At 52.0% G+C, this 27,362-nt stretch overlaps 7 protein-coding genes across 7 annotated transcripts; 4 read left to right on the top strand and 3 right to left on the bottom strand.

Annotated features, from left to right (window-relative positions):
• Positions 1-2,885: 2,885 nt before the first annotated feature.
• Positions 2,886-3,922, bottom strand: KVR01_005998 (uncharacterized protein; the record flags this gene model as incomplete). Its single annotated transcript, XM_044791379.1, has 2 exons — positions 2,886-3,485; positions 3,536-3,922. 2 exons carry the CDS (start codon positions 3,920-3,922, stop codon positions 2,886-2,888), a joined length of 987 nt encoding a protein of 328 aa, XP_044644801.1.
• Positions 3,923-6,675: 2,753 nt separating this feature from the next.
• KVR01_006460 (uncharacterized protein) lies at positions 6,676-8,200 on the bottom strand (the record flags this gene model as incomplete). The annotated part of the gene is made up of 3 exons (XM_044785541.1): positions 6,676-7,295; positions 7,364-7,706; positions 7,778-8,200. 3 exons carry the CDS (start codon positions 8,198-8,200, stop codon positions 6,676-6,678), a joined length of 1,386 nt encoding a protein of 461 aa, XP_044645263.1.
• Positions 8,201-9,669: 1,469 nt separating this feature from the next.
• On the top strand, positions 9,670-11,724 carry KVR01_006086 (uncharacterized protein; the record flags this gene model as incomplete). Its single annotated transcript, XM_044781221.1, has 6 exons — positions 9,670-9,935; positions 10,011-10,590; positions 10,654-11,203; positions 11,258-11,527; positions 11,600-11,638; positions 11,687-11,724. 6 exons carry the CDS (start codon positions 9,670-9,672, stop codon positions 11,722-11,724), a joined length of 1,743 nt encoding a protein of 580 aa, XP_044644889.1.
• Positions 11,725-19,826: 8,102 nt separating this feature from the next.
• On the top strand, positions 19,827-20,267 carry KVR01_005799 (uncharacterized protein; the record flags this gene model as incomplete). The annotated part of the gene is made up of 1 exon (XM_044788415.1): positions 19,827-20,267. One exon carries the CDS (start codon positions 19,827-19,829, stop codon positions 20,265-20,267), a length of 441 nt encoding a protein of 146 aa, XP_044644602.1.
• Positions 20,268-21,734: 1,467 nt separating this feature from the next.
• On the bottom strand, positions 21,735-22,106 carry KVR01_006446 (uncharacterized protein; the record flags this gene model as incomplete). Its single annotated transcript, XM_044784598.1, has 2 exons — positions 21,735-21,821; positions 21,906-22,106. The coding sequence occupies 2 exons, from the start codon at positions 22,104-22,106 to the stop codon at positions 21,735-21,737; spliced, it is 288 nt and encodes a 95-aa protein (XP_044645249.1).
• An 800-nt stretch (positions 22,107-22,906) lies between these two features.
• On the top strand, positions 22,907-25,503 carry KVR01_005728 (uncharacterized protein). The gene is made up of 3 exons (XM_044793065.1): positions 22,907-23,378; positions 23,453-23,576; positions 23,640-25,503. Exons 1-3 carry the CDS (start codon positions 23,051-23,053, stop codon positions 25,342-25,344), a joined length of 2,157 nt encoding a protein of 718 aa, XP_044644531.1. The 5' UTR covers positions 22,907-23,050; the 3' UTR covers positions 25,345-25,503.
• A 1,068-nt stretch (positions 25,504-26,571) lies between these two features.
• KVR01_005804 (uncharacterized protein) lies at positions 26,572-26,954 on the top strand (the record flags this gene model as incomplete). Its single annotated transcript, XM_044783861.1, has 2 exons — positions 26,572-26,632; positions 26,698-26,954. The coding sequence occupies 2 exons, from the start codon at positions 26,572-26,574 to the stop codon at positions 26,952-26,954; spliced, it is 318 nt and encodes a 105-aa protein (XP_044644607.1).
• Positions 26,955-27,362: the final 408 nt, after the last annotated feature.

The raw sequence follows: 27,362 nt of genomic DNA, 5'->3' as shown, positions 1-27,362 counted from the left end.
CCGAGGGATGACTCGGGTTCTGTCTTTCATGTAGCCTTTCCAAAATTCCAAGAGCGCTGAGAGGTCAACACAGGGAACAATGAAACCGATCGCCAGACCAAACTCCTTAAACAAGAACACAAGCTCTCTTTCGCCTGGAAGGAAAATTGCTTGAGCTGGGTCTCCCTCGTGGCGCCTAGCAAGTACTTGTTCTGGCCCAGAATGCCCCTTGACTCGGTGAGCTTGGCTTGGAGAGCTTGAACGTGAGTGGCGGGCTAGTCGTGAAAAACTGTGCGATAGCATTCGAAAGAGCGCAAAATTGGAGCTTGAGCCTGTGAATGTTTCAGCACTTGGAAGAGCCAAATGTCGGTGGTGGAGAGGCTACCAAAGAATCCTATATTGGAGGCTGGCGTGTCATCAAATGCGCTGGATGCCAGTGTGTCCACGCCGATATTATCATCTCCCTCAGCGACAGCTGCATTACGCTTCCCCATTCTCGAGCTGCTGCCGTTAGGTGAAGATAACGGGTCGGCCTCGGAGATCTTGGTTGTGCACTCTGTATGTTCAGGTATCCGTGCTTTCGCTTGTGCTTCAAGCTCTGCAATCCTCCTCCAAAGAGATTCCCTCGAACTTCGTAAAGACACGTACGTCAGTTATGTCCGGCGGGAGACCATCTCGGAACAGCTCACACTTGTTTCTCGCTTTCTGGAAGCGACTCGTAGGCACATTGGACATGCAGCTCCTGGCACTGAGAACAGTCTGGCCTGTGGCCATCGCACTGGAGTGCGGTCCTCGGGTCAATCTCGCCATCTCCATTGCATTGCGGCGGGAGTGCAATACTCACACGACTCTTCCTTTTCCTGCAGTTAGTGCAGGCCAGAGAGACCCGTTGTCTCTTTCGCGGAGGCGACATGCGAGGAGGCATTTGGCTTGGTTAGTAGAGCCAGTTGGGAAGACGACAGAGAACCTGCCGGTTGTCTCGGACGCGTCGTGTGTGTGAACGCGTGCCAGGGTCAGCCGTCTACGGGGATGCCCCGCATGATCGCGCAAATGCAGGGCACTGCAGCTGGAATTGGAGAAGCCAGGTCGGTCGATCGGGAAGCCTGACTGGGGACACCCCCCAGGAATGACAACACTGTATCTTGAGCGTATGGCGCCACTGGCAGTTTGGCATGTGTCTTGCTCGTTGCGATGTCTAACACAACGTACTCAATTCATACGTGGATTGAGTAATATTGGAAAAGTTTCAGTCGTCATTGGAGTCACGCAGAGAACTTATTTTGGGAATTCAACAAAAGGGTTGTATTGAACTATCGTAGCTGCGCTTCCTGGGCACATCTTTCCCAACACCCTTCATCGGGATCCACAGCACCCAAGCAGACCCCAATTGACAAGGCACTATCCCAAGTAGGATCTATATGGAGAATTAGGTTGCTAGAACTGTGGATGGGTATGAGATGTTGCTTATGACATAGGGTTTAGTGGTTACTCTAGAGTCATACCTAGGTAGCCCTGGGCTCCACGGGTCGCGGCTTAGGTTCAGGTGGAGGCGACGGTGGTGGAGGACTGTAACACATGTTGGCGGTGTGAATATGGGAGTTTTACTTTTGTAAATTTTCAGAATTGTTCTACTTTGTTCTGTGTGTGTTGGGAGGCAAAGCAGAGGAGCTGCGGTCGTAAAGTTTACTCATTTAAGTACTCTTGTGGCAGACGACTGCCTCATTTGATTCATCCAAACGGGCCTCAAGTGCTGTGAATCACTGACCACATTTCCTCACTAAGCCTCTAGCTTCATTGTCTCTAACACGAGTCTGAGTTCCTAGCTGACAACCGGGTTGAATGACGTGAATAGCCGTGATATAGGTCCCGTCACTGTAGGATGAGAGGCAATTGGACGTGATTTGGGATTGACTACGTTATGACCATGATATCCATGGATATTGGTGTAATTCATGTCATCATAATTCTGGGGACGCACGCTTATTCTGCCATCTGTGAATCACTGCCATGACAATTTAACTACTGGCGATTACGTGATGATATCGGTATGAGAGACAAGTGTTGAAGAGATATTGCGGAAGCCTGAAGCCCACAGCTTCCTGACGTTACCCTAGCTAGGTACCTATGTAGGCATGTATTCTACCGGCGGGCTGTCATGGCATAGTTCAACGCTGCGTCGCATTCTTCCTCTTCGCTCTGACCATCAAAGGACCCTCCAAGTCACTAATCCCAACACTGACGAGAGGCGGAAGTACGCCTCGAAAGTCACCTCGACACACCGCCTCTTGTTCCTCTGGGTCAGCTAGACAAAAATCAAACTCTCTCAACAAGGTGCTTGCCAACTTGTAGATGTTAGTCTGGGCCACCGTCTTTCCTATGCATTGCCGCCCTCCGAGGCCAAAATGCATGAGATACCTGGCCCGCTTTGCATTTTCTGCCGCTTCCCACCGGTCTGGATCAAACACATTGTGGTCGGCACCCCAGATCTCGGGGTCGTGATGAAATGCGTGGTTACAAACCGCAACCGAGGTCTGATCAAGATGTCAACTCCGCGTACCACACCTAGGCATTCACCAGGATGGAGTTATTTACATACCCCCTGTGCGATATGTTCACCCGCAACGAAAATTCCCTCAGGCACCATGACCCTGCGAGGAAGAGGCATAGTGAAGACTGGCGTTGTTCGGAAGTTCTCTCGTACACACTGGCGTAGGAAAGGCAGTGACGCTTCTACCCCAGTGACCGAGTACGCCACATTATCAGGACTCAGGTCTGGGAGCTTGTCTGTCACCTCTTCTATGCATCTTTCCATGGCACCCGGGTTATGGAGGAGATTCCAGAATAACAATGTCGTTGTAGCGCTAGTTGTGTGCGTGCCTGCAATGCTGTTGTCCGCGTCTCGCAGTTCAGTAAACGAAATCTCTACAGAGGAAGGTCAGAAGTGGGACATACATGAATCCAAAGGCTTCCGTTTCCAGATCCGTCTGGGTGAGACTCCTGCCAGTCTCTGGGTCTTTTGCAAGAATCAGGTTGGTGAGGATGTCTTTTCTCTGCTCATGGGCAGTTCCCTTGGCCAGCTCCTCCTCAAGCGCTGCGATTCTTCGCTTGACGCAGCGCGAAGCCAAAGATGCGCACGCCGCTCTACCCTTGAAAAGAGTCTGCAGACCCCCGTGGGGAATTTTCGGTAGCCACTTCTTGAGCGTCAATGTCATCGCGGGCCAGGCTCCTGTGACCGCCGCGAGTAGACTGTGCTCGATGACGGGCGGGACCAGGGAGTCATCATCAGCGACTTGGATTCCGAACGACTGACTGAATGCCAGCTCCCCGAGAACATCGACTACGTAGAATTGTATGAGCTGTTTCAAATTGAACGCTTCTCCTCGGTCCACATATCCTGCAATTTTCCTCCTCAGTATCAGGATATTCTCGTCGAGGTACCTCTCCATCTCCTTGACATAGCTGATGGAGAAGCTGTGTGACATGTGGCGCCTGCGGATAGAGTGTTTCTGCCAATGAATGAGTTCTGATCACTCGCGCAATGTGTCAGGACACTTACCTCTTCGTCCCTCATCCCGAACACATTAGGATGAGCCGCCCCAAATGCATCATAATACTCAGTCTTGGGCATCGCACGTCCACCCTTCTGATAGATCAAGGGGATCGCATCCTCAGCCGTGATGCTGAGTTTATCGGGACCGTATCGAACAAACTGGCCATACTTCGCGTGCAACTCCGTCAGGTTGTAAGGTTGCTTGAGGGTTAAAAATTGGTAGGTCTGCCATAAATCGGTCACGGATGCTAGGAAGGGCCCAGGAAATCGAGCCAAGGGATGGAAATACACTTGATATGTGGCGTAACATCCGAACCACAGCGCGAGGCACACGCCAGCGCCTAGCAGGGCACCGGCAGGGCTGGGAAGAATTTGTTCGAGGAGTGAGACCATTTTAAGAGTTTGATCTCGTTGCGACCAATATAATGATAGCAACAGATGTTCACAGCAACCTCTTTCTATTAGGAGTCCCTTTCAATATGTCAAAATGGTAGTGACTCTGATCAATCGGGTTGCAACTTACCGATTGGCTCGTTCAAGAAAGCTGAACCTGGCTGCCGAGGTTGACCAGGAGAACTCTAAGTACGGAACCCCTCACGCTCCGTCATGGCCTTCGGCTCTTTTGGAATGACCCCATGCAATAAATCCCTCCATGCGCAAACTCAAATACTTCGAGGGGGCAGACCGGAAGGTTCAACCATCGGGAAGGCTGTACCCGATTGGCTGATATATCTCGAACGTCTGAGTGGGTTAACATTCAGTCATGCGCAAAAGCTGCGAAGTAAACCCCCCCATCACGAGTGTTGGTGATTCTTGTTTTCTTTGACCCGGAAGGTCCATGCCCAGGCGGCTTCTACAAAGTAACTATTGGCCAACCAGGTAATATGCAGCACAGATTTATCCAGCTATGTTGGACGATGAGAAAACATTAGCAAACACTGACGGTATTAGGTAGTAAAGATCAAGAAGTTAACATCACTTAAGGACCAATATGTAAATTTAAAGCAAAGTTTAAACGCCAAAATACAACCGCGGCAACAAGAACGTGGTACACACGCTTCTTCTTTCTTTGCCCTGCTAAGTCGCATGATCTGCGACACAACCCTTGCACAAGTTCACTCTCCTTTCCAAACACATGGTTCTATCGGACTTATGAGGACATATCTGCATCTTTTGCAATTTTTTTGCTTCACGGGAGTTCACGGCGACACAGTACTGCTGTTATGATCACGTTTGCAAACCGTCCATGACGGTCATCATGGTGCTCTATCCTATCACCACCTGCGCCCATTTCGGTCTTGAGCCTCGATGGCCCAACCTCTCCAAATCTTACCAGTCTCGTAGTCGAATTCCGCTCCGCATTTGCCTGTTTTCCGGAACGACTGTTCAGTGAAATCCGTTGATCACGAATGAAAATCCAGATATTCTCTCTTGTTATCAACTTTCCAATACACTTACATGTCATGTGTATGCTGATAGGATGTAGAGTTAGCATCTGTGTCGTGACGGGATGAACTGGGCGGACGGGTAACGGCAACAGCCAGGGGTTAAAAAGATAAGAAAGACAAGCAAGGGGTAAGGGAGTTTCTTTTTTTTTGGGGGGGGGGGGGGCAGACGGTGCATTTGTTATTCAAAATGATAACCACCACCTACCAGCCAAAAGTTTTCTGCACAAAGTGTCCACAGGTTGGGCACTGCGTCGAGTTTGCGTGGACAGTTTTCTCACCCAGACGCTCCTCCGCCAAACGCTGAGCCACTCGCCGAGCTTCCTCTTCCCTCTGACGTCGGGCCTCTTCCCTGGCAGCGCGCTCGGCCGCCTCACGGGCCTCTCTCTCGATGCGGGCTTTTTCGATGCGGCGGGCTTCGGCCGCTTGTAGCTCGCGGAGACAGCGCAATTCGTACTCTTCTTCGGCGTGCTGTATGCGCAGTCTGGCCTCCGAGATGTGCCGTCTCAGAGCTTCTCTGGAATCATTCTCCAGTTGGATCTTGCTGCGAAAGGTAGGGTCGCGCAACTGTATGTCGTATTCTTCACAGGTGTGCTCTTGATGCCAAGCGACGCGGTGGACATAGCAGAAAGGGCGGCCACACCCGTGACATTGCACAATCGGCTGTCGCTCGGCACTGCTGTGTACTTGGGACGTGCCACACCCGAAAGGGCACCAAACCACTTTTGGGACTCTTTTTGCAATATTCTCGATGAAGAGTTGTTTGTATCTGTTATAGTGGCAATGTGAGAACAAGTATTGTCATGAAGGTTGGATTCAGGTTGGCCTTGCTATTGCTTTACTTGCCTTGTGTAGTTTTCTTCAGTCATATATCGATGGACTTGGTCCATACTGAGAGACTGTGGGCACTCGGGGCAGCTGATCTGCGTAGAAGGCGTTGTCTCGAATTGTGTGTTGACGCTTGCTGTGACACAGGCAAGGCAGGTCGAAGCAGAATGTATGCAGCCGGGGGTTATCTGGTGTGCAGGGAATGCATTTGCCGGTTTGTTCTCCACGCAGACGTTACACTCGATAAGTTGAAGTTCCATATTCTGTCTAGAGACGAATGATGATCTCAAGGAGGATTGGATGCCGCAGTTTCGGTCTTGACCTCGTGCTGTCAATTTCGCTTCTTTTTACTTTGCGTAAACTAAGGAACTCATCTTACTAAATGGCTGACGCTTTTATATTCCACAACTAACAATGGCAAAGGTCGCATGTGTGGCGCGTGGACAGGAGACTCAGGCAACCATTCTGGTACTTCAATGGGATAACACCTTTCTTTGTATGTATAAAGTGATGCTATATCCAGTGGATAGTTCTTTATGAACCAGCCTACTAGTTTGAGGCTAGGTGCCTAGTCCTTTTTATGCCACATGGCAGCACAACGGCGATGTGTGAGCTCTCGGCTGCCTTCCACTGGCAGTGGATCCATGCTGCAATCGATCTACGTACCTACTTAGGTAGCGCCTGACTGGATTCTCCAAAGGCTGGTGTAGCAGGAGTTTGTTCTAGATCACATATCGGCTATTTAAGTTGTGCAAACTTCGGAACACGGTGGAATTCAAATTGAAAACTCATACACACTGCATAACATGCCTGAATTTGGTGCTTGTCTCATTGACCAGCCTCCGATCCCGAAACCACCAGCTCCAGTTTCACTCACTCTCTTCTTGCGCTAGGGTCCATTCGATCTTTGTGATAGAGATGCCAGAAGTATCCCCTTTCTTCTGGCCGTGGCGTAGCGATCTTGTTCGGTTGCCACGAAACCCACACTTGTTGCTTCACCAGAATGGTGCTGGGACCCCAATTTTTATCCCTTGCTTCCGTCGAGACCAGTGCCGGAATAGCTGGGCATATTGCTCTCAGATGGCTCCTGATCTCATCGTCCGAAAAGGTCGCTCTCATCTTCTCCAACCTGAACCTTGGAGGACCTTCTCCGAAGTTCTTGCAGTCCAAATTCGGCAAATCGCGCAAGAACTCAGCCTGGAACACGCAAGGCTCAGTCCAGTAAGAAGGAACCTCCAGTGAGTACTTGTCTATGGCGCATGCCATCTTATCACCGAGCTCGAGAGCAAGCCAGATTACTTCCTGCCGAATGGATCTCTCTGCCTCTTCTAGTTCAGCCTGGTTGCTGTGTCCCAGGAATGTTGACAATCCAATGTGGCGGATTATCGCGTCCGCCAGGGTGTGAGAAAATTCAAGCCGAAGGTCTTGTGTCTCTTTCCGGGATATGATTGCTGTTACCGCCTCCGACATCCAGCGCCGGGAGTTGTACAGTCCTGGAGTTCGTCAGTGAGCAGGTCCGATGCCACGTTTTACCGCATCTGAATTCACATATCTGACTCACTCTTGGACGAATCCGACTTCTGCACCATTGAATCTCCCAACCGTTTGACGACATCCATCTCCCTTTGTAATCGAGGGTCGCCGTACAGAAACTCAGCGTTGAAAACCATATCAACAATGAGGTCAAAGACCATCACCAAAAACACGTGTTCATCCGCCCCCGGAAATCCGCTCGTGGTATGGAAGTCTTGGTTTCGAGATCTGGAAAGATTGAGTCCCGCATCTTGCCCCTGGATCTTGCGGGCGCATTCAAATGCTTGGAAACATTGCTCCGAGTTGCCGATTGCCGGCTGCACGTAGGTCATGATCCAAATCCGAGTTGCATCGACAAGGGATTTGAAATCCTAGATTCATCACCGCGGCATGTGAGTATGAATTCGATCGCGAGTGTGATTCTCTGTCGTATTGTACTCACATCCTTGAGTGTTTGGGGGGGAAGTAGGGCACCCAGGTTGCCACCGAGGTGGATGATGTGATCTTGGGCTGAGTTTAGTTTTGATTGCATCATCAAGAACTCATTCTTCAAATCCTGCATCTCTGCAAAAATATCGTCTTTAGGCTGTGCCTGGTTCTTCCTCACCAGCCGGCCATCTAGGCTCTCCAAATTTGGTGTGCCTCTGTCCCCTGTCTGCGACCTCAAATCGGCTCTTGCCTTCTTCCTTTGAATCTTCGAGGCTCTTCTGAGAATGTCCTCTTCCGGGTCAGCTTTCGACAGAAAATCGACGTTCTCTGAATTCGAAACACCATCTTCCTTCAAGTGACAGTCTTCTTGGAGAGTCTTGTTTTGTCTCGTTAGTATCAGAACACTTTCAGAGAGGCGATCCATATTATCACGCATTGAGGACCTGTATTGTGAAAGTTGGTTGTGTTCATGGGACACCTGGGAATAGAGGGCAGAAGATTGTCCCAACTGATGCTGCAGTTCTTGAATGCGCCAGCACATTTCCTTCCACGTGCTCTCCGAAATAACATTCCGATAGATTGCGAGCTCTTGCTCCTGAGCCGTGGATTTTGCTTTCAATCTGTCAAAATCCAACAGCAGCTCGTCATAATCCTCTCGTAAAGTGTCATACGTCGCGACAGGAAGGTCGCGCCATCTCTCTGCTGCTTGTTCACGCCTGTTGCCATCGTTGTTTTCAGCACCCGGAAGAGTTCCTTGATGGCTTTCTTGCAATCGTCTTCTTGTCTGATGTGCATTTCTCGTGCTGACTACGTCTGTGGACGTGTTGGAGGAATGAGGCCAGCACATATTCAGATTCGAGCTGTGGCGGAACGATTGAAAGTGATGAAGGTAGCCAGGAGATGCTTTCGCGCCGTGTAAATTGTAGATTCTGCCATACAGGCCAGAAACTTGTTTAGGAGTTGAGAGCCACTTCAGGAGTCGGCGCCAAGGAGCTTTTGATCTCTCACGTTGTTGCCGAGAAGATTTGATTTGATATGGTAGGCAATAGTCAGTTCTGATCGGAAGGTACTGCATCGGGGGGATTTGAAAGGGTCAGCGCGCTTGAGTTCGCATACTAGAGGGATGTTCAGTAAATTTCCAATGACGGAAACAAATCATGTCCTGCGCGCACCCATATTCTTCGTATGCATCTACTGTTCTAAATAAATACGTGCTTAGAGCCTCGCTCATGCTAGCATGTGGCCCACATTTTGATCTGTCTCTAACTCAAACACGCCGGGGTCTCTGTGTCTCTGTGATGCTCGGTCAGAAAATCAGCCAAGTGTATGGTATCACTGGCTGAGCAGGCTGGAGCGTCTCGTGTTGGCGGGACTTCGATCACATTGAAAATGAATGTCTGATTCCCGTACAATTGGTTTCACTTTGCCATTGTTGGGCTTTGTGTTGCATTCTACGTGATGATTCTTTGAATCCGTGCTTTAATGGCAATGTAGAATAAAGAATGGCTGACGAGGCAGAACGAAGCAAATTTGAATTGATGTATTCTCCGCCTTACAGTCTAAAGCAATGCACCACTGTCTTGTAAGGGATCACCACCCCACGAGTGTCAGCTCTTTGAATCCCTCATGCTCGTGGGGCCTACACAAAGCAAAGCTGCAGTCTGAGAGAGTCAGTCTGTGGGGCATGTGTAGATTGTGACGTGCCAGCCATTTGTCTCTTATCGGTGCTGAAACTTTTGCTATTCAAATTCATGGACGAAAAGGCTTGCAAGAAGAGCCAATTTGCAGAGAGGCCCACCTTTTGTCAACGAGTCCTTTTACCTTCGCGCAACTGTCCCGCGCATCTTTACGCGAGCAGGCAATCTCCAAATCAATTCATGAATTGCGCCCCCTTCAGACCGAGATATGGCATCGTCAATCCGGCCGAGAATCGTCATTGGAGTAGACTTCGGCACGACCTTTTCAGCCGTAGCTTGGGCCGTAGGAGCGGTGAATAGCCCGGAAATTGTCCATGTTATCAGAGAATGGCCACAGCATGCTGGCGGCAAAACGCGCGCCGAGAAAGTTCCAACAAAGCTCCGACTTAGGCCTCTGAGGAACAATGACCCTGAATGGGGATTCTTGATACCTACTGATGCCCCAAACGACGAAGTTCTGCAATGGTTCAAGCTGTGGGTAACTTGTCAAAACATCGAATTTTGGACTCGGTTTAATATAGAATGATGTTGATATATTTACGAACGCAGGAAGTTGGATGACAGGCCTAAAGTGGCCGCATTCATACCAGAAAACATTCGCGACTACAGTGGACGAAGGATTGATCAGGCTATTGTCGACTACCTTTCTTCCCTTGGGACTGAGGTTATGCATACTTTGACCGATGGCCTTTCAGCTGGAATAATTGCAGACTACGAGCTGAAGTACGTGCTCACGGTTCCAGCTATTTGGAGTGAGCGTGCTACTCAACGGACCCGAAGTGCGTTCCAGGAGGCCATGAATATCCGCAGCGCCGTGGACATCACCGTCATCTCAGAGCCGGAAGCTGCAGCAATCTGTGAGCTCCAGGAAGCGGAGACACGAATTGTCGACGAAGGTGAATGTATCATGATTCTCGACGCTGGAGGCGGTACTGTAGACCTCATCAGCTATGCCGTTCGACAGCTCCACCCACTCATAGTTGATGAGGCAGTGGCTGGTTCTGGTGATGTTTGCGGTGGTGCCACGGTCACCAGCCGCTTCGAATCCTGGCTCTTGCCGAAAATCAGAGACCTGGAATTCTTCGACGATGATGTGCTAAGAGCCGCAGTTGACTCTTTCGACACGAGAGTGAGTAATTTTACACCCACAAGTGTGACCTTTGGCCATCAGGAAATTGACAACCCATCACAGATCAAGCCCATAGTCAACTCCGCTCGGTTGGCGAGCAATCAAAGGTTTTATGTCCCAGTGCCCGGTCTCTCTGACAATCAACAAGCTGGTATCAGCAATGAGCTGTTAATGGTTTCAGCCTTCGATATTGTTTCGTTCTTTCAACCTTGCATCGAACGAATCAAGCTGCTTGTCGCGGAGCAGATTGCTGCTTCCAACGTTCCCATCACTGCCATCATTATGGTTGGTGGATTCGGTCAGCGCCAATACTTGAAAGAAGAACTTGAACAAGACACTTTGATCCGAGAGCGAAACATAAAGATCTGCAAATCATGTCGTGCTCGGACAGCTGTGGTTCAAGGTGCGGTGATGAAGGGTCTCTATGAATCCGCTCCACAAGACAGCACGCGGATCAGGATTGGCAAATACAAGGCACGCAAACATTACGGGACTGAGCTCACTGTCACTTACAGTGACTTGATTCACTCCGAGGTTTTCAATAAACGCCGCTGGGATGGGTTGAACGGTTGTTATGAGGTGGAAGTGATGGACTGGTTCATCAAAAAGGTTAGTCAGGGTTTGAATTTTACACAGCGATATTACTAACCGTGGTACCATGGTGAAGGAAGATCCTGTCTCCGAATCGCAAACGTTTTTAAATTCAGGAACTTCACAGTGACAAGCAAAGTCAACCACGGCAAGCCTCGGAGGCTTTACCTCATCATCTACACTGATGAAACCTCTCAGGTTGCCCCACTGAGCAAGACTGAAAACGTGCGCGAGCTTTGTGCCGTCGACGCAGATCTCAGTCTGATACCAGAAAGCCAGATGGTCAAGCGGCGAGGCACTGACGGCTTTATGTACTTTTCCACCGACGGCGAAATTGAAATTGTCTGTAAGTTTTCAGACCTTCTACGTCACTTTGAAGCCCTTTGAAGACTCATAAACTAATTGAGAGACTACATAGACCGAGCGCAGACCATCAGGTTCACCCTGATTTACAAGGGTAGGTAGTACTGTAACAGATACCAGACGACCGCTGACACCACATTAGGCGTACGATATAATAGCGTCAACGTGGACTTCTTCTGAAAGACTCGTTGGAAGCAAAGATGAGAAAGTCTCTGTTTGGGGGGATTTTACACCGTCAGCGGCGACAGGCCAGCAAGGTGGGCACCGCTTGGGCATGAGATGGATTTCTTCCAATTGGTCGCGAACAATTTCTTCTTAAGGCATGTTTGTCTTTGACTTGGGCATCAAAATTCATGTAGGCAAACAATGACTAGGATGACCCGCTGAATGGGATGCTCTGGGCTCATCCATCAATGTAGGGGTTCACTACCTAGGTACATCTAAGTATGTACTCATTAGGAACTCACGTCCACGGGTACTAGCTCTGCAGTGGAATTCATGAAATGTCACGCTCATCTTCAGAATTGGAAATCACGACAAGACGCCGGTCGTCTAACAAGAGCCTGAGCATAGTATGGACTGCAGTGTCAAAGACTACATATGTAGCACAAAAGAAAATGTCTTTTGCTGTTGCCATTTTAGGAATATTTAACCAAACGCGCCATTGAGCCGCCCCGCCCCCTCTCACGATGGTATTATGTGTGGGAATACATTGTGGGCTTAGGGGCGGGCGGGATCTGGGCCGGGTACGTTACATACCGTAGCCGTGCAAACCGTTCGATTTGCGGTCGACTACAAAGACTGCGACAAATTCAAATGTGTCTTTATGTCAGTCCAACATACTTGCCACCGCAAACGGCTTATGCCTGCCCGAGTGGGGTTTAACATTTCACAATAACAAGTCGCCACACCTTGGATTTGGAGCATGTATTCCTTTCGGAGCGAGTCCCAGAGAAGATCAACCGCCATTCAACCTATCAAAAATTGACATAAACTTGAATCGACACATCATGTCATCCTTGACCCCCGCGCAGATGGCAGAGTTACAAAGAGAGAACGCGACTTTGAGACAACAGGCTGAGGAACTCAGACAACGGGCAGAGGACTTGAAAAGCCAACGGTTCTTGCAAACAGGTCTCAATTGGATCATACGAAGTGTGCAAGATAAAGCGTTGATTCTTCCCGATGACATGGCGGATGTAGGTCAAATCTGCCATCCACCAGTGGACTATCAATACATATACATGTACTAAAGCAGTCTAGAAATTTGGGGCACTGGATTATTCCGTAACTACATTTGTTAGTAGTATATTTTTCCAATGGGCTGAAGATCCGTCTCATAGAGACCGCGTCGCCAGGGCTATGAGCACTGCCGGGGAAGCACAGGCTTTTCGGGTTGCTTTAACACAGAACAGCGCCCTCCGGGAGCTTGCGACACAGCCTTATTCCAACGATAGCGATGTTTTGACAGTGTGTATCTGGCAATTCCTGGTAGCACACATATTCTCGTACGAAGGTACGAGGAATTTTTATTCTTCGACTGGTCAGAACGCCGCGTACTATATCAAAAACATTGACGAGATTGACCACCTGATGCTGTCTGAGGATCAGCCTGAGACAGGGGGAGGTAGGTTCAAACAGAAAGATTAATGAAGAGAAGAATGGGTTTTAACTGTGCCACAGATAAATTTGCCAGGCGGATGTGGAGTAAACAGGCCATCGATGCCATATTCCGGACTGGGGAATTATATGGTCGCGATGGTGTGCCTTTCCCTAGGGAAGACCACCCTTGGCTCGCAACAACTAGGCAAGAAAGCATCAACAAGCTGGTTTCTCAAATGCTTCAAATTTTTGACGTGTTCCTCGGAGATCTTGCCAATCGCTCCGAACAGGTACATGAGATAGTCGCCCAGGCAGTCCATCTCAACGAATGCTTTATGCACCAGGCAGACTCTTCTTGGACAGTGGAATTGGATACCATGGGGGATTCCAGCGCCACACTCTATGATAACCTGAATAATGTGAATATGCTTGCTGTCAATCCGGACAGAGGCTCTCGCTCAACGTTGAAGGATACAGCAATGGAAGGCATGACCCAGCAAGACATTCGGAGCCGTCTATACAATGTGTGCACAATAAAGCCTGCGTTGATATATCAACAGTACACAGCACCGGCCAACACAGCGGTAGGAACTGTTGAATTAGCAGTCACGACGGCAGTCAAGCCGACCATAGTGGTGGGCTGGACGTCGAACAGGACAAATGTAAAACGGCCTGAGAATCCAAGCATGTTCTACCAAATGGCTGAGAATCTTGGTTTGGCGCCTCTCACGGGTTGAGTAATCCAATTCACGCATAATGGAGGAAGTAAAAAGGATCTGACAATGATGAGCACCTCGTCTAGGCTGTCACAAATGGTGTCCAATTGAATTTGAGAGCACTGGGATTCAAAACTTTGTTCTGCACACAACATTGACGGTGAATACTTCATGGCTTATCACTGTCATAGTAAAGCAGCTTTAATCAACAGTACAATTGTATATGACTGCTTTCAGACTTCAGTTCCCAGTTTTCCGCAGGCGTGTTCTCAACACCTTCTCTACGTGCTTCACTTTCACCAAGCCACGAACGAGCCACGTCGCTTTATCCGTCGGAAATGTAGGCATAAGACAGGTAGCTCCCAGTAAAGTGGTGTTGAAATCATAAGAGTCTTGCCAGCTCGTTATACTAGCTCAACAGTCTCAACCTGTGCAAGACTCCCGAAGTCTGTAATTCCCTGATGTCAACATCAAGATCGCCGCGCCACTACTCTGTGGGATGATGGGATAGATAAAACTCCCCATCTTTTCCGGTGGGACCGAGGACGAGACCGAAACTTTCTAACTTAAATCGATAACTCCGGTCTGCCAAGTAATGTCTTTTTCGACTTCCTTACACACTATCTTGCTGGCTTTGATTCTTATCACTGATTTCATGCTTTGCCGACGATGCTTCATGGGAACTTGTGTGCATTCGTCCGCCAGCATCTTCCTGATTGCCACATCCTCCACGACGTTGACCTTGGCCGCTGATCTGACATCGCTTCATCGCTACACTCTACCTCGCCTTGCTGGCCTTGATCAGAATGCTCTTTGGTGCCGAACTCTAATCCACCTCTGAAATGCTCAATGCACTGCTAGACTCTGCTCCTCTGTATGAATTTGTTGATGCTGCCTGCGGCGCGAGATAGTCGCACAAGATCAGCAACAACAGCTCGAATAGCCCAGACCAACCTTCGGAGACACATTTGCCTCCATAATTATGTAATTGTGCCGCGAGACGATCGCCCAAAGCTTTAATGGATGCCAGGTCAGCAAGGTCCACCATCTCGATGATCAAGACCTCGGCGGAGCACCCGGTGCGGCGGATGATGTCTATCTTGGCCTTCTCGCCCTTGACCCGAGTCGGCACAACGGGTGTCAGGGGATTGGCCCCCGGCGCAGCGTACTTCACGGGCAGCCTCGTAGCCCAGGCCCGAGTTGGCACCACCGAGTCGGCATCTGGTGTCAGCAATTTATTGGGCTAACAAACACAGCGAGAAAATATAGTGCGATATAAGGCTATGAGCATGTACCAGTGACGCGGATGGCTTTGTCCCTGTACGTAAGTTGGACTGGGTCGGCTGGGGGGGGGGGGCGCCCCGCCGCCCTGAACTGTGCCGAGAACGAGGACATGACCTGTTTCGACGGCGTACATATGTGCGGATTAGACTGAAGCCTCCGGGGAAAAGAATATATATCGCGCGGCCGGGGTGGAGGAATGCCAGTGCCAAGCTCAATCACAGTCTCGGAATAGGTAGTGCCGCGTGGTTGGTGGGCCAAAGGTGTAGACGAGCCAGACTCTGTCACCCACAGAGAAGCTTTCTGCGATTTGCACGCTACAACCTGTAGTCATGGAGTGAAGCAGACTGTAGAGGTACCCGTGGAGTCGCCACGAGCATACACGGAGTTCCAACTATATTGGCGGACTCTGCGATTACATGATATTGCAGAACCGAGGCAGCTCATCCTCTCTACGGGGGAGCAAGCGGGGGTGAGACCCATGCGCGAGAACCACAAACTCCTACTAATTAGCACCCCCGATGCTAATGAGACCGCCGTTTCTGACAGCCCTGGGACCAGCGACCACGTCCGAGTGGCGTCTCGCCCGGCGTGTTATGGTTGCCCGGTATACCGAACAGGCTACAAGTCCAGCCATCACGAGGCCGCTTAAGATCTAAGTAACTACACCCAGTGCAACCTCGGCACTGGCATCCGCCATAGTAGTACCCAGGCGGGGCCCGTGGTGTTGTGTTGGCGAACATGAGGCTCTCGGGCCGGCGAGGCAGACACGGATGCCAACAATGAGGCTGCCACGGGCTGACAGGCTGCTCACCTCTGCAACAGCATTGCATTGCTTGACGGGGTTGCTTTGCTGCGCCTCAGGTGTTTGCGTGGCATATCCAGTCGGCCGTGGCCAGGGACGGGTGATACTATCACATATAAACAGCGTCACCCAGCGCCGGTCTCAACCACTGCCGTCACCCCTCACCTCCTGGAGCCGTGTACGCAGGCTCTAGTAAGGTGCTGCCGCGGCCCGAAAAGCTTCAGGGCGGTTCCTCGCAGCGAGGTGACTGACTGGTCATCGCCCGTCACCGAGCACTCGTCGTCCTGAAGAAGCAGGGGGGAAACTCGTCGCAACACACAGAAGCGGCCGCGGGTGGCTTGTGCGACGGTGTGACCGGTGCGCCCACCCCGAAAGACAGACAGACAGGCAGATAGCCATAGAAGGTATCCTCAGGAGGATACACAGGAGGGGCTGTCTCTTGTCCCTCTTTCTACCGCAGCTCGCAGCACCCAACTAGCAAACAATTGCCCGGGCGGGCACAACAGCCAGCGATGTATCTGTGGGGCGAGAGTGGAGCGGTGCAGCTGGTAGTTACATGCACTGGATGCTCATGTGACCTGGGGCGCATGTGTGAGTGAGTGAGTTGAGCGTCTCAGTTGATGAGGTTTGTTGACACGGTTGGCCGAGCGAGCATGTGCCGGCCGACGGGGGAGGCAGCCAGCCAGCAGGGCAGCCATTATTTCCGATCCGAGCTGCGTGTACGATGAGCCGTCCTCTGGTAGGGAGGGGGGCAGATCATCTGCAGACACCAACAGGAGCGCAATGCTGGTGTGGCTTTGCTCGACTGATCTCGTGCTGGCGGGCTGGATGGAGAAGCAACATTGATGAAGAGACTGGCTGACTGACTGGGTGGAGATTGTGCATCGCCACGCGTTGCCACATTACAATGTTGCCAATATGTGGCTAATTATGGCTGATTAATGAAGGGGATTTTGGCAGGACCAAAGAAAAAAAAACAAGAAAAAAACGGATCTCGATCGCAGGCTTGTCAGGCTTGTACTGTAGGCTCATCAGCAGAGATGGGCCGGCTGGACGAGGAGAAAGAGCCTTGGCCCAGCGGAACCAACGCAAGCAACGGTACGTGGGGGTTGCAACCTTCAGGCTCACAGGGCCAGGGCCCCCCCTGCCGGTCCAATCAGGGTGTGCTTGACTTTTTTTTTTCTCTCTCTCTCTCACTTGTTCTTGTTCAACGGTTTCTTCTGGACCAGATGGTCGGGCCCCCGGTGTTTTTGTTGTTGAAGGCTGCCAGGTGCGTGCTCGCAGGATGCAGCCACGCACGTACTTTGGAGAGGAGATCCATCAGCTGCCAACACTGCAGTGTGCTTGCAGGCTTCACCTCTGCCGACGTTCCGACTTGCAGCTGATGGAGACAGGCTGGGCTGGGCTGGTTGGCTGGTAGTGGTCAATTGGCCAGGCCAGGCCAGGCCAGGAGCAGGAGCAGGCAGGGTGTGATGGGTGGGTGGATGGAATGGAGGTTGGGAGGGCCGCAGAGTTCAGCATGCCTGTTCTCCCGACAGCCCGAGTGCAGCATTAGGGTGCAGCAATGCAGCGGGCCATGACATCAAAGCGGGTGTGGGATGGATGCATGGCATGCGACATGCTGCAGCCCGGCAAGTATGTTGATCTTCTCTCGAACCTTGCCTGTTGCATGTTGTCGTCACCCAGCCTGCCAGCTAACAAGGTCATCTGGCTGTGCGATGGATTGGACGGCAACTCATCAGCAAGTCTGCCAGCCAGTTGGTCAGTCATTCCTTGATGGCTGGGGTTTCGTTTTGGTCTCCCTGCATCCGCGTGTGTGAGAGTATGTGAGAGTGTGTGAGAGTGTGCATGTTGTGTGGTTTTGAGTTTCGCGACATGTGCTTCCCCAGCCCCACGAGTGTAAATCTGTCCATCACTCTCATACTCTCACACTTGCCGACTGCCGAGCAACCAGAATCCAGCTGATGCTTATGTTTTGTTTCGTTGTTGTTCGCGGGGAAACACACACACACCTGGGCACACACTCCTCCTTCACCATGGCAGATGGGTCTCATCCCCCAGTCATTCACCGTCTTTTGGTGAGGCATTTCCACGAAAAACCCCTACACTTCTGTACGCCCTGCCCTCAGCCTGCTCCGTGCTTTCCTCACTGACAATCCCATCCTGTCCTGGCCTGTCCTGTCCCGGGACTGCCAGCCCACGTCCCGTCGTGGTGGTTCCTGGTTCTGGTCCTTGACACAGTATGGGAGTACCACACTATATGTTAATGAGGCCTGTTAGCGTACCGTCGCTGGTCCCGTCGCTGTTACTGTGCGGCCTTGTCTTCTTGTCCTCCCATGTCGTGCCCCCCATGCATGTCAGATTGCGCCCCGGCTACCAGCACAGGGGGACGAGTGCACTAATCGGCCATGTCGTGGCCCGATTGAAACCATTGATAGGCTGTGACCAGGGGGAACCCACCCCCTCGAGGTCGCAACGAACTGCTGCTGCTACTGCTGCTGCCGCCGCCGCCCACCCTTGTTTGCCTCGCTTGTCTGCTTTCCTGCTCTCCTGCTTACTCCCTAGCGCCTTTCTCCGAACACAGTCCGTCGAGGTCGTGCAGGTCTGGTCTATCTTGTCTATCTTGTCCGTCAATCTGACAGCTATCTCGGCCTGCATGTTCTTGCTTTCCAAGGTTCCCCCCTCTCGCGTGCTCACACACTAGACTACTACCGTACAAGCCGCACATCATGTCATGTTACAGATAGCATCCCCGTCTAACCTAGCTCCTGCAACGGCTTGCTGCAAGGTCGATAGCCGCACATGCTCTCGGCAAGGAAAAAAAACATCCAAAACATCAGAGCCTCTCTCTGCTTGCGTGCCTGCTTGCTTGCTTGCTCACCTCACCTCACCTAAAACTCACCTTCAGCCGTCCCGTCCCGTTTCTCGCCGCACCTTGAACGAAGACACACACACAGAGAGAAAGAGGGAGAGCAAATGTCCCCGTTCCTTGTGAGAGGGCAATCCAGGGGCTCGCTCGGCCTTAATATTCACCTCACAACCACCCTCATCCCAACCCGCGGCTCCACAAGCCGAGGGGTCAAGCTCAATCTGACTGAATCTGGGCTCTCTCGCCTCGCCCTGCGAGACCGAGAAGACTGGCCCAACTAACTCGCACACCCGCATTGGGAAACCCCGGCTGCTTGCACACTGCACGCTCCCTGCGCAGTGTGTACGGTACTCCGTACTCCGTACTCTCTCTTCTCTGCTTGCTTGCTTGCTTGCTTGCTTGCTGCTTCTGGCTGCTTGTCTCGTGCTCCACATGTCCACCCTGCCCTTCATTCGCTTCCGCAGCCTGGACTCTCTACTGAGGAGCCGAGTGTCACCGACGTCAAGCGTGCTGCCATCCCCGTCTTGTTTGTTTCCTTTTTTTCTCCTCCCCTCCCGGCACAAGTCGACTCCACATCGCCAGGCCCGGCCCCAGGCAGAGGATTGAAAAGCCTCCGACCTGCCCGTCCTGGACCCCTGGTCAGATGGATGAGTCCAAGCAGGTCTGGTCAAGTCAAGTCAGCCCGGTCCATCAGTCATTCGGCCAGCCAGTCTGCCCGTCAGTCACAATCAGTCGGTCCAGTCAAGTTGGTCAACAACAACAACAGCTCGGCCAGTCACCCGGTCTATCTAGACAATACAACCTATCTCGTCGGCATTTTTGAGGTGGAATAGATACTTAGATATCCGGACCAGGGAAGAAAGACCACGCAACAACATCACATCTCCACCCACACCACCACACATATCGTCGTCACATAACCCGTGGACATCACCGCCGTCGCCAAAGCAAAAGAGGGCAACGCACCACACCGAACAGACACCACGAGTACCAGCCCGTCCAAACCCCAATGCGCGCCTCCCACATCCTCGCCGCCCTGGGCGCAGCAACCACAACCACAACCCACCTCGCCCAGGCCCAAAACACAAGCCCCCTCCCGGACGCAGTCGCAGCCGCAGTGCAGTCCTCCGCCGACTGCACCAGCACCAGCCCCAGCACCACATCCGCAACAACGACATGGACCCTCCCGCCCGTCTCGGCGACGTCCACGCACCCGGCCAGCTTCACCGTGACCATCGACCTCTCCAACGGCACGTCCTCGGCGTCGTCGTCGGGGGCCTCGGCGGCGCTGTCCACGGCCACGACGACGACCGCCGGCACCGACGGCACCGGGAGCCCGTCGCCGTCGTCGCCCACCGGCACCGTCGCGGCGGCCGGGGAGGGCCTGTCGACCGACAGCAGCATGCTGGGGCTTGTGGTCTTCTTTGCGCTGTCGCTGTGCCTGCTGTGAGGTGGCTTCCCTCACCCCACCCCACCTACCCACAGCCCTGCATTGGATCAAATCAGATCAACACCAGAGGCAGATGATGCCGGACATGTGCGAGGGTTACTTCATTCCTATCTGGCTCTTGTCCCCTGACAATGGGCATTGATGCGTTTCACTCTTGTTTTTCTTGTCTCCCCGTCCTCTACTTCCAACTTTTCACCTTGTTTTTTTTTATCTTATTCTGGGGAGTTGTTTTTTCATGGGCGGGACCACACGCACGAACCGGGGCACTTTTTTCATGGACGGATTTTTAACGAAACGAAAGATACCTCTCTGCGCTTTCACAGACAAAGATAGCGCACAGTTTATGCATCACGGGGGAGTTTTTGTCATATCTTTTCGGGCATTGGTTTGACGGTGTCACTTTTTTTCTATTTTTATTTCCAATTTTGTTGCTTTACTTGAGACAATCATTCAGGCATACCCCACAACCACCCATGTCTTTCACCTCGCGGCCCACGGCCCAGGAATCATGGGAGAGATTCACTTCTTCGTTGTTGTTTTTTGGGGAGTTGGATGAAAGCTGGCAGACAGTCGAATCCGGGCTCTCTCGCATTTGGTGGCAGGGTGAGGGGGGAAAGACGGCGCAAGGGGAGGGAGAGACAACGAGAGTCTCTGGACGCACGGCTGGCACAAGCGAGGCTGGGGATCGTCCTCAATGTGTGGCCTGGGCCGGGGCGGGCAACCCAGGATGAGGACAATAATGCTTAATCTAGACAGGATCTGAGAGAGAATAGCATTTTGGCATCTATCCAAACCCATCACATCACATCACATTCTATCCCGCCGGGACAACAACGAAGAACGCACCAGTTGCGCGAGACATTGTTCCCGCATCCGGGAGGCTCAAGGCGGTTGCGGCTGCGGTTGCGCCCGCGCCCGAAATTCTCATTCCAGCGCCAGCCCCTCGGCGCCGAGACATCAGCCCCACGAGGTTGAAGCCCCGGCATGGCGTGGGGCAAGTTTGCCCCAGGTGCAGTTGACAGTTGAACAGCGCAGCAGGTGCCCCCGTCATCTGCCGAGGTTTCTGTAGTCCTCCCTTCTTGTCCTCGGAAGTGCTCTGCTTGGCCGGCAAAATGCAGCACCGCGCTGGGCCCACCAGCAGCGGCTCCCACGTCGGACGTCGAGGCGCAGGCGCGGGCGTCGCCGTCCTGCCTGCACGGGGCCATCTCCGTACCCCCGGGCGATGGCAGGAAACCCCCCCTTCATCTTTGAACGCTGTCTTGTTTGCGCCGTGCATATGTTGTGCGGTGTGTTCCGCAGACACGCATTTGGTTCGAGTAACCGGCCAGCCAGGCCAAGGGCAACGTGATTTGCGTGTCCTAATAACGACTGGCCCGGCTTGTCTATCCCGCCACGTATTGCGCAAGAATGTTACAGTTCTCTACCCAGGCACCACGGATCCGTCGTGTCTGCACACGCACACATGATTCAAGCGGCAACGGCGACTTGGGCCGGCTTCTCCTCGGTGGCTGGCTCGGGGTCGGGTTCCGGCTCGTCGGGCTTGGGCAGGTTGTCCTGTTATTGCGCAAGAAGAGCACACTTGTCAGAACTCCGCGGAGCTTGTTGGCTGGCTGGCTTGATTGATTGATTCAAACTCACCACCTCGTAGATGACCCGGATCATCAGGCTGCAGCTGGGACACACGGCGATGTCGTTGGACTCGTCCTGCAGGTCGGCCAGGGCGATCTCGAAGCGGTCGCCGCAGGGGCACGGGTAGTGGTACGTCTGCAGGGTCTCGTCGTACGTCATGTCCTCGATCTCGACCTCGTCGTAGACCGAGATCTCCTCGTCGTCGGACATCTTGGGCGTGTGGTTGTGTCTGTGTGTATCTCTATTTGTTTGTAGTGGTGCGATACGTCCGTTGTAATGGCTTGGATGTGGTCCGTCGAGTGGCAAGTGCCTTGGTTTGTTTCGTTGCGAGTGATGCGAGGGGGCGAGGTTGGGTGTCGCCGAGTGACTCCAAAATTATTCTTAGCTGGGATCGGGGAGCGGCAGTGGCAGAAAGAAACTTGGTCATTTGGGGAAGGCGGTCAATGTTTGGAGCTGTATTATTGGTCGGCTTTCTTAGCGCGTCGGAAGTCCCCTACAGTCATACGGAACCTGCCAACCTGCTTCTATCAGCCATCAGTCATTTTCGAGTTGCAGTCTGCCAAATTGCGGTTAATCATTTTTGTTCATGAATGAAATCATTGGGGAAATGTTGCTGGTCACACTCATATTTCTAGGATATGCGTGCAGTGGTATCAGGCGTGCGAAGACAGAATGGTACCCGTGGACTGCATTAGAGGCCCCCGGCACTGGAGTTCAACGTCATGGCGTAGGTTGACCTTTCCACTGCATGAAGGAACCGCATACCGCCTTCGCATCATTGATGTATGGGGATTGATGACGAAACCATTCATGACTTAGGCGACCACGTATGGGGTTTTTAAGAGGAAAAAAACATTTCCTTGCAATAAGTCGTCTGGTTTGAATGATTGGTTTTGCCACAGCACTATGTGGGACTCTTTGCATATGCATGTCAGATCTAGGGGCCGACGTACGGCCCAGCTGACCTTGATGCCTAAAAATGTCCTTATCGTCCTGCAAGCAATGCTCAGCTCGGACATGGCTGAGTTCTGTTTGATCATACCATGCGAGAATTTCCAACCTCCCGTGCTGGGCTGACAATCGAGTCACAATGTTCGATTAAGAGGCTTTGATTATGATACGCCTACCACTACGCATCTACCCAGACACACATCATGATGCCGAGGGACACGCCAACGAGGGAATCCGAGAACTTGATTGTAACCCCGACTGTAACAGTGGACGGCCTGGATTCCCGGACAAGTCTCAAAGACCAAGAACATATCGGCGTGTCTCGAAGAACTCGAGGCCCTTTGATATCCTGGTGGCTGGAGGGCCTAGCTGTTGTAGTGTCCTTGCTACTTCTGGCTGCCATCGTGAGCTTGTTATATCATTTTGATGGCGAGGAGCAGCCAGAATGGCCGTATTGGATCAACCTCAACACAGTAGTGGCGACCTTGTCAACGATACTAAGAGCTCAATTACTACTGGTTGCGGCAGAAGGTCAGTTCAATACTTTATCCTGGCCCTGCTGACCTCCTTGTACGGCCAAAAGGTGATCACTGACACCGGAACAGCAATCAGTCAGTACAAATGGTCCTGGTTTCGCCGCCCAAGACGGCTCATAGACATGGTACGTTTTGATGAAGCTTCACGCGGGCTGATGGGCTCATTGAACTTTCTGTTTCGTCCACGAAAATCGTGAGTGCTCAACCTGAAGGACTCCTTCCGCACGAGTTGAGACGCTGATTCAACTTTCAAAAGATTCGTTGCACTTTGCAGTGCCCTTGCCTTTGTCCTCTCTGCCGCCATAGGGCCGTTCACGCAGCAGACGATACGCACCTTCGGATGCGAGATACTGTCTCACAACGAATCGGCCTCAGTTCCAATCGCCGAGTATCTTGACTTCCGCACGGATATCGACACCTACAACTCTGGCGACTCCTACATAGTGAGCCCGCAGATGAGCATTGCCGTGCTTGAAGGGATCGTGGGATCGACGGACCAAGACAACCAGGTGTCAGCCTCCTCGAGCTGTCGTACCGGAAATTGCGACTTCCAAAGCCCTGGCGGAGGCTCAACATCCTACTCGTCCCTGGCTATCTGCAGCTCCTGCGAGGACATCACAGATCTTGTCGTGGAGACGCACATAGTGGAGGACGGCCCGGATTACTGGTCTTACAACATTTCTGACACCGACCCAACTTACGTGACTATGCGGGACAGCGACGACACTATATTTAGTGGTGATGACAGTTATCCTTTTATGAACGTCCAAGCCCCAAATGTAGGCCGGGATTCCCATTCGTCCGCAAGTGTTCAATTCATGTCATTCACTTTCGCGGATTGCTCACTGCCTGCCAACTATTCGGACCGATCGGACTGGTACGATAAAGTCGAATGCCCCAATTCTTCGCGTTTTCGAGGCTTACAGAACAAAGTCGGCTTGCTGGCTGCAAACTGTTCTGTGAACCTGTGCGTACGCACTTATGAGTCGAGTATCCGCAGCGGCCAGCTGGAGGAGAAGACCGTGTCGATAAACGAGGATGCAATTCCGGTTTACGACTTGACGACAGCCTACGTGGATTCTTATAAAATTATTAGGGATCCTTGTTTTCTGGACGGCCAGAGGTACACTACCAAAAATCTGTCCCAGGTAGCGCGCTCCCCCGGACGCAACTTCACAAGCCTCCTCGTCAACGGCGAGTCTGTGGAATTGCCACTGGAGTGTACCTATGGAGTCAAAGACGCATTCGTGTCGGCAATCTACCTGTACCTGCATGCCATCTTTCAGACGTCGTGCAAAGCCGCCAGTTGGGGTCCGGGTGGGAAGTGGATCAACTGTTTTGAGAGGTGGTGGTACCCCCCGCTGTTTAACGAAGGCAACGCTACCCTGGCAAGTGTGTCCGACACGTTTGAGAAACTAAGCCTGGCTATCACCGCCCGCATGAGGGCGACCGGCATGAACGCAAACGGGACGGAGCCTGGAAGGGCAGTGGGGACCGTCACGCGGTCTGCGGTCTGCATCCAAGTCTCCTGGCCGTGGCTGACTCTTCACATGTTCCTTGTCCTATGGGTCGGGCTCATCTTTGCCATCATCTCGTATGACAGCTGGCGGCTGAGGGAGGTGCAGCCGATTTGGAAACACAGCAGCTTGGTACCATTCTTTCACAAGCTGCGGCACGAGGGGCAAGAAGACGGGGTCCCAACACACACAGCATCTCCCATGGAGCTGAGCTCGATGGAGGATACAGCGGCCAAGGTGGTCGTACAGCTTCGGCAAGATGAAGGAGGGTACGCGTTCGTGGTCGAGGAGGGGCCTGGGAGATATGAACTTCGGTCCCTGCCACCTGAGCCGGCGAGTGAGCGCCAGAGCACGAAAGCGGGCTCAACGCACGTGCTCAACGAGCCGGTCTTGGGACCACGTTTTAGCGCATCAGTTCACGAGAGCCTGAGGGATTCGCGCTGAGAGACTTCGAATTCCCAGTCTGGGGGTATATCTGATGGGTCACGCGGGACGTTGCTGGGACAAAATCATGCTGCAATGCGTTCCAGTTCAATCGTTCTCAATCAAAACCAAAAAGAATAAAATAGAAACATGAAAGAAAATTCTCGATTGACCCTAAATTGTGTTCACGTAACAGACAATACGACACAATGAACTTTTCTGCAAATGGCTTTGCGCAATCATATTTGCGAAACTGGTTCGCTTGTATTCCGCAGACGTCCGAGGACATGCGTGGCGCCTTCATACGGTGGTAAATGTTTGTTATCTAACAGAATTGGGATAAATAATAAAAGACAGACAACCTTGGAATTTAATATCAACCACATGCATACAAAGCCTGAGGTGCTAGTAGTAGGAGGCGCCTCCGTTTGGCAACACCGCGGCGATATATCCGGGGCTGGTCCCTAATCCCTACTTCTCGATATTCAAGCTTTATACCAAGTCCTGTGATAAGATGAAATGAAGATTTGCACAAAAGTCAACACCAGAGATCTGCATCTGTCAGTGTTGAGTCACATTCAACTCATGCTCAGGATGTCCTTGGTTAAAACGGTGTCGCTTTGTTTAAATCAGTGTAAACGTAGGAGTTGGAAGTGTGGATAATCCAAAGTCACTCAAATAACTTGGACAGCAGCTTTGAGCGTTTCAAGTACCTAGATACCACAGAAATCCACTCACCTTGTCGATTTACTTGACGTGGCTGCTTCCTCTGTTTCGTGCGCAGTCAATGGACACAAGGCAGCCCACCAGGGGCACCAGCGGGGCGTAGCAAAGGGTCGGGCCAAGGAATGCAGCCTGGAGGCCCAACTCAACTGTGGGTCTTGCGGCGCATGTGCCTAGGTATTTTTGCCCTTCCGCTTCAGCCTCCCTGCTATAGGTCTACACATCAGATACAAGAGACTCTGCGTTCGCTGCACGTTGAGTTTCCCCGCCACAGCCAGCACCTCCGTCAACCCCATCCAGCTTAGCAGATGTCATCTATATCATCCGTCTTCTCATCATATTAGCATACTGGTCGGCATTTCAACACAATCTTTGTATCCTTCATTGCTCAGTCAGTCCTCGACTATGACCACACCTAAGAACGGCAAAGCAACCACCGTGCAGCCAGTCGATCGGGATGCTCCTCAGGCGGACCAGGACAACCAACCTTTGTGTCTAAGTTCTAGCATTGCAGATAGCCAGTTTATGGCCAGAGTTGCTAAGATCAAGGCAAAGGTTGAGGCCATGTCCCTAGAGGAGCGTGATGGTGAGGATATCAGCAACTAAAGCCCCCAAGCGTGTAACAGCCCTGAATCTCCCAACTAATCATAGTCATAGAGCTCTTAGGCATGGGTGGCCCCTCCAAAGGGGTCGGGCCCGAGGAGGCTATGAGAAGATTAGAGGAGATTGAGAGTGGTCGCTACGACAACGACAGTGAGGAGGATGACGAGGTTGAGAAGCCCGTAGGGGCAGAAGGGGGAGGGCAGGAGGTGACCGATGAGAAGAAGGATGTCAAGGACAAGACTTCCCCAGAGGCCGGAGGTGCCCAAGGTGACAAGGAGAAGGCGGCCAAGGAAAAGCATGGTTAGCGAAGATCGGTCCTGGCCCTGAAGTCAGGCTCCTAAGCATCTCCTAGGCGCTGTACCTTGAAAAGACTCAGATATTCGACTTTGAAATTGCATTTTGCGGCGCTGAGATTCCCGGCGTCCAGACTTCGGCCTCATCACCGCTTTGAGATACGTGGTGATCTTTAAGCGCTATGTGTAGCCTTGTCTATGGCGCAAAAGTGCTACCGTCAGCTCTGCGTGTTGGTACACAATAATTTTCGCTCGGATTTATAGGGCGGGCTCTTATGCCATATCAATACTTTGGAATAGTGTGGCTATGTTGGTGTTGTATCCGTGATATTACCTGTATTAAGTGAGGCGTGCGCTATTGATTTGGTAGACGTGTTGCACGAGTTGCCTAGATGTATGCGGAAGTCTTTCGTATTGGTT

The sequence above is a fragment of the Diaporthe batatas genome (assembly GCF_019321695.1).
Source record: "Diaporthe batatas strain CRI 302-4 chromosome Unknown Contig00006, whole genome shotgun sequence".
NCBI classification, from domain to species: domain Eukaryota; kingdom Fungi; phylum Ascomycota; class Sordariomycetes; order Diaporthales; family Diaporthaceae; genus Diaporthe; species Diaporthe batatas.
This window is presented reverse-complemented; position numbering and strand designations above follow the sequence as displayed.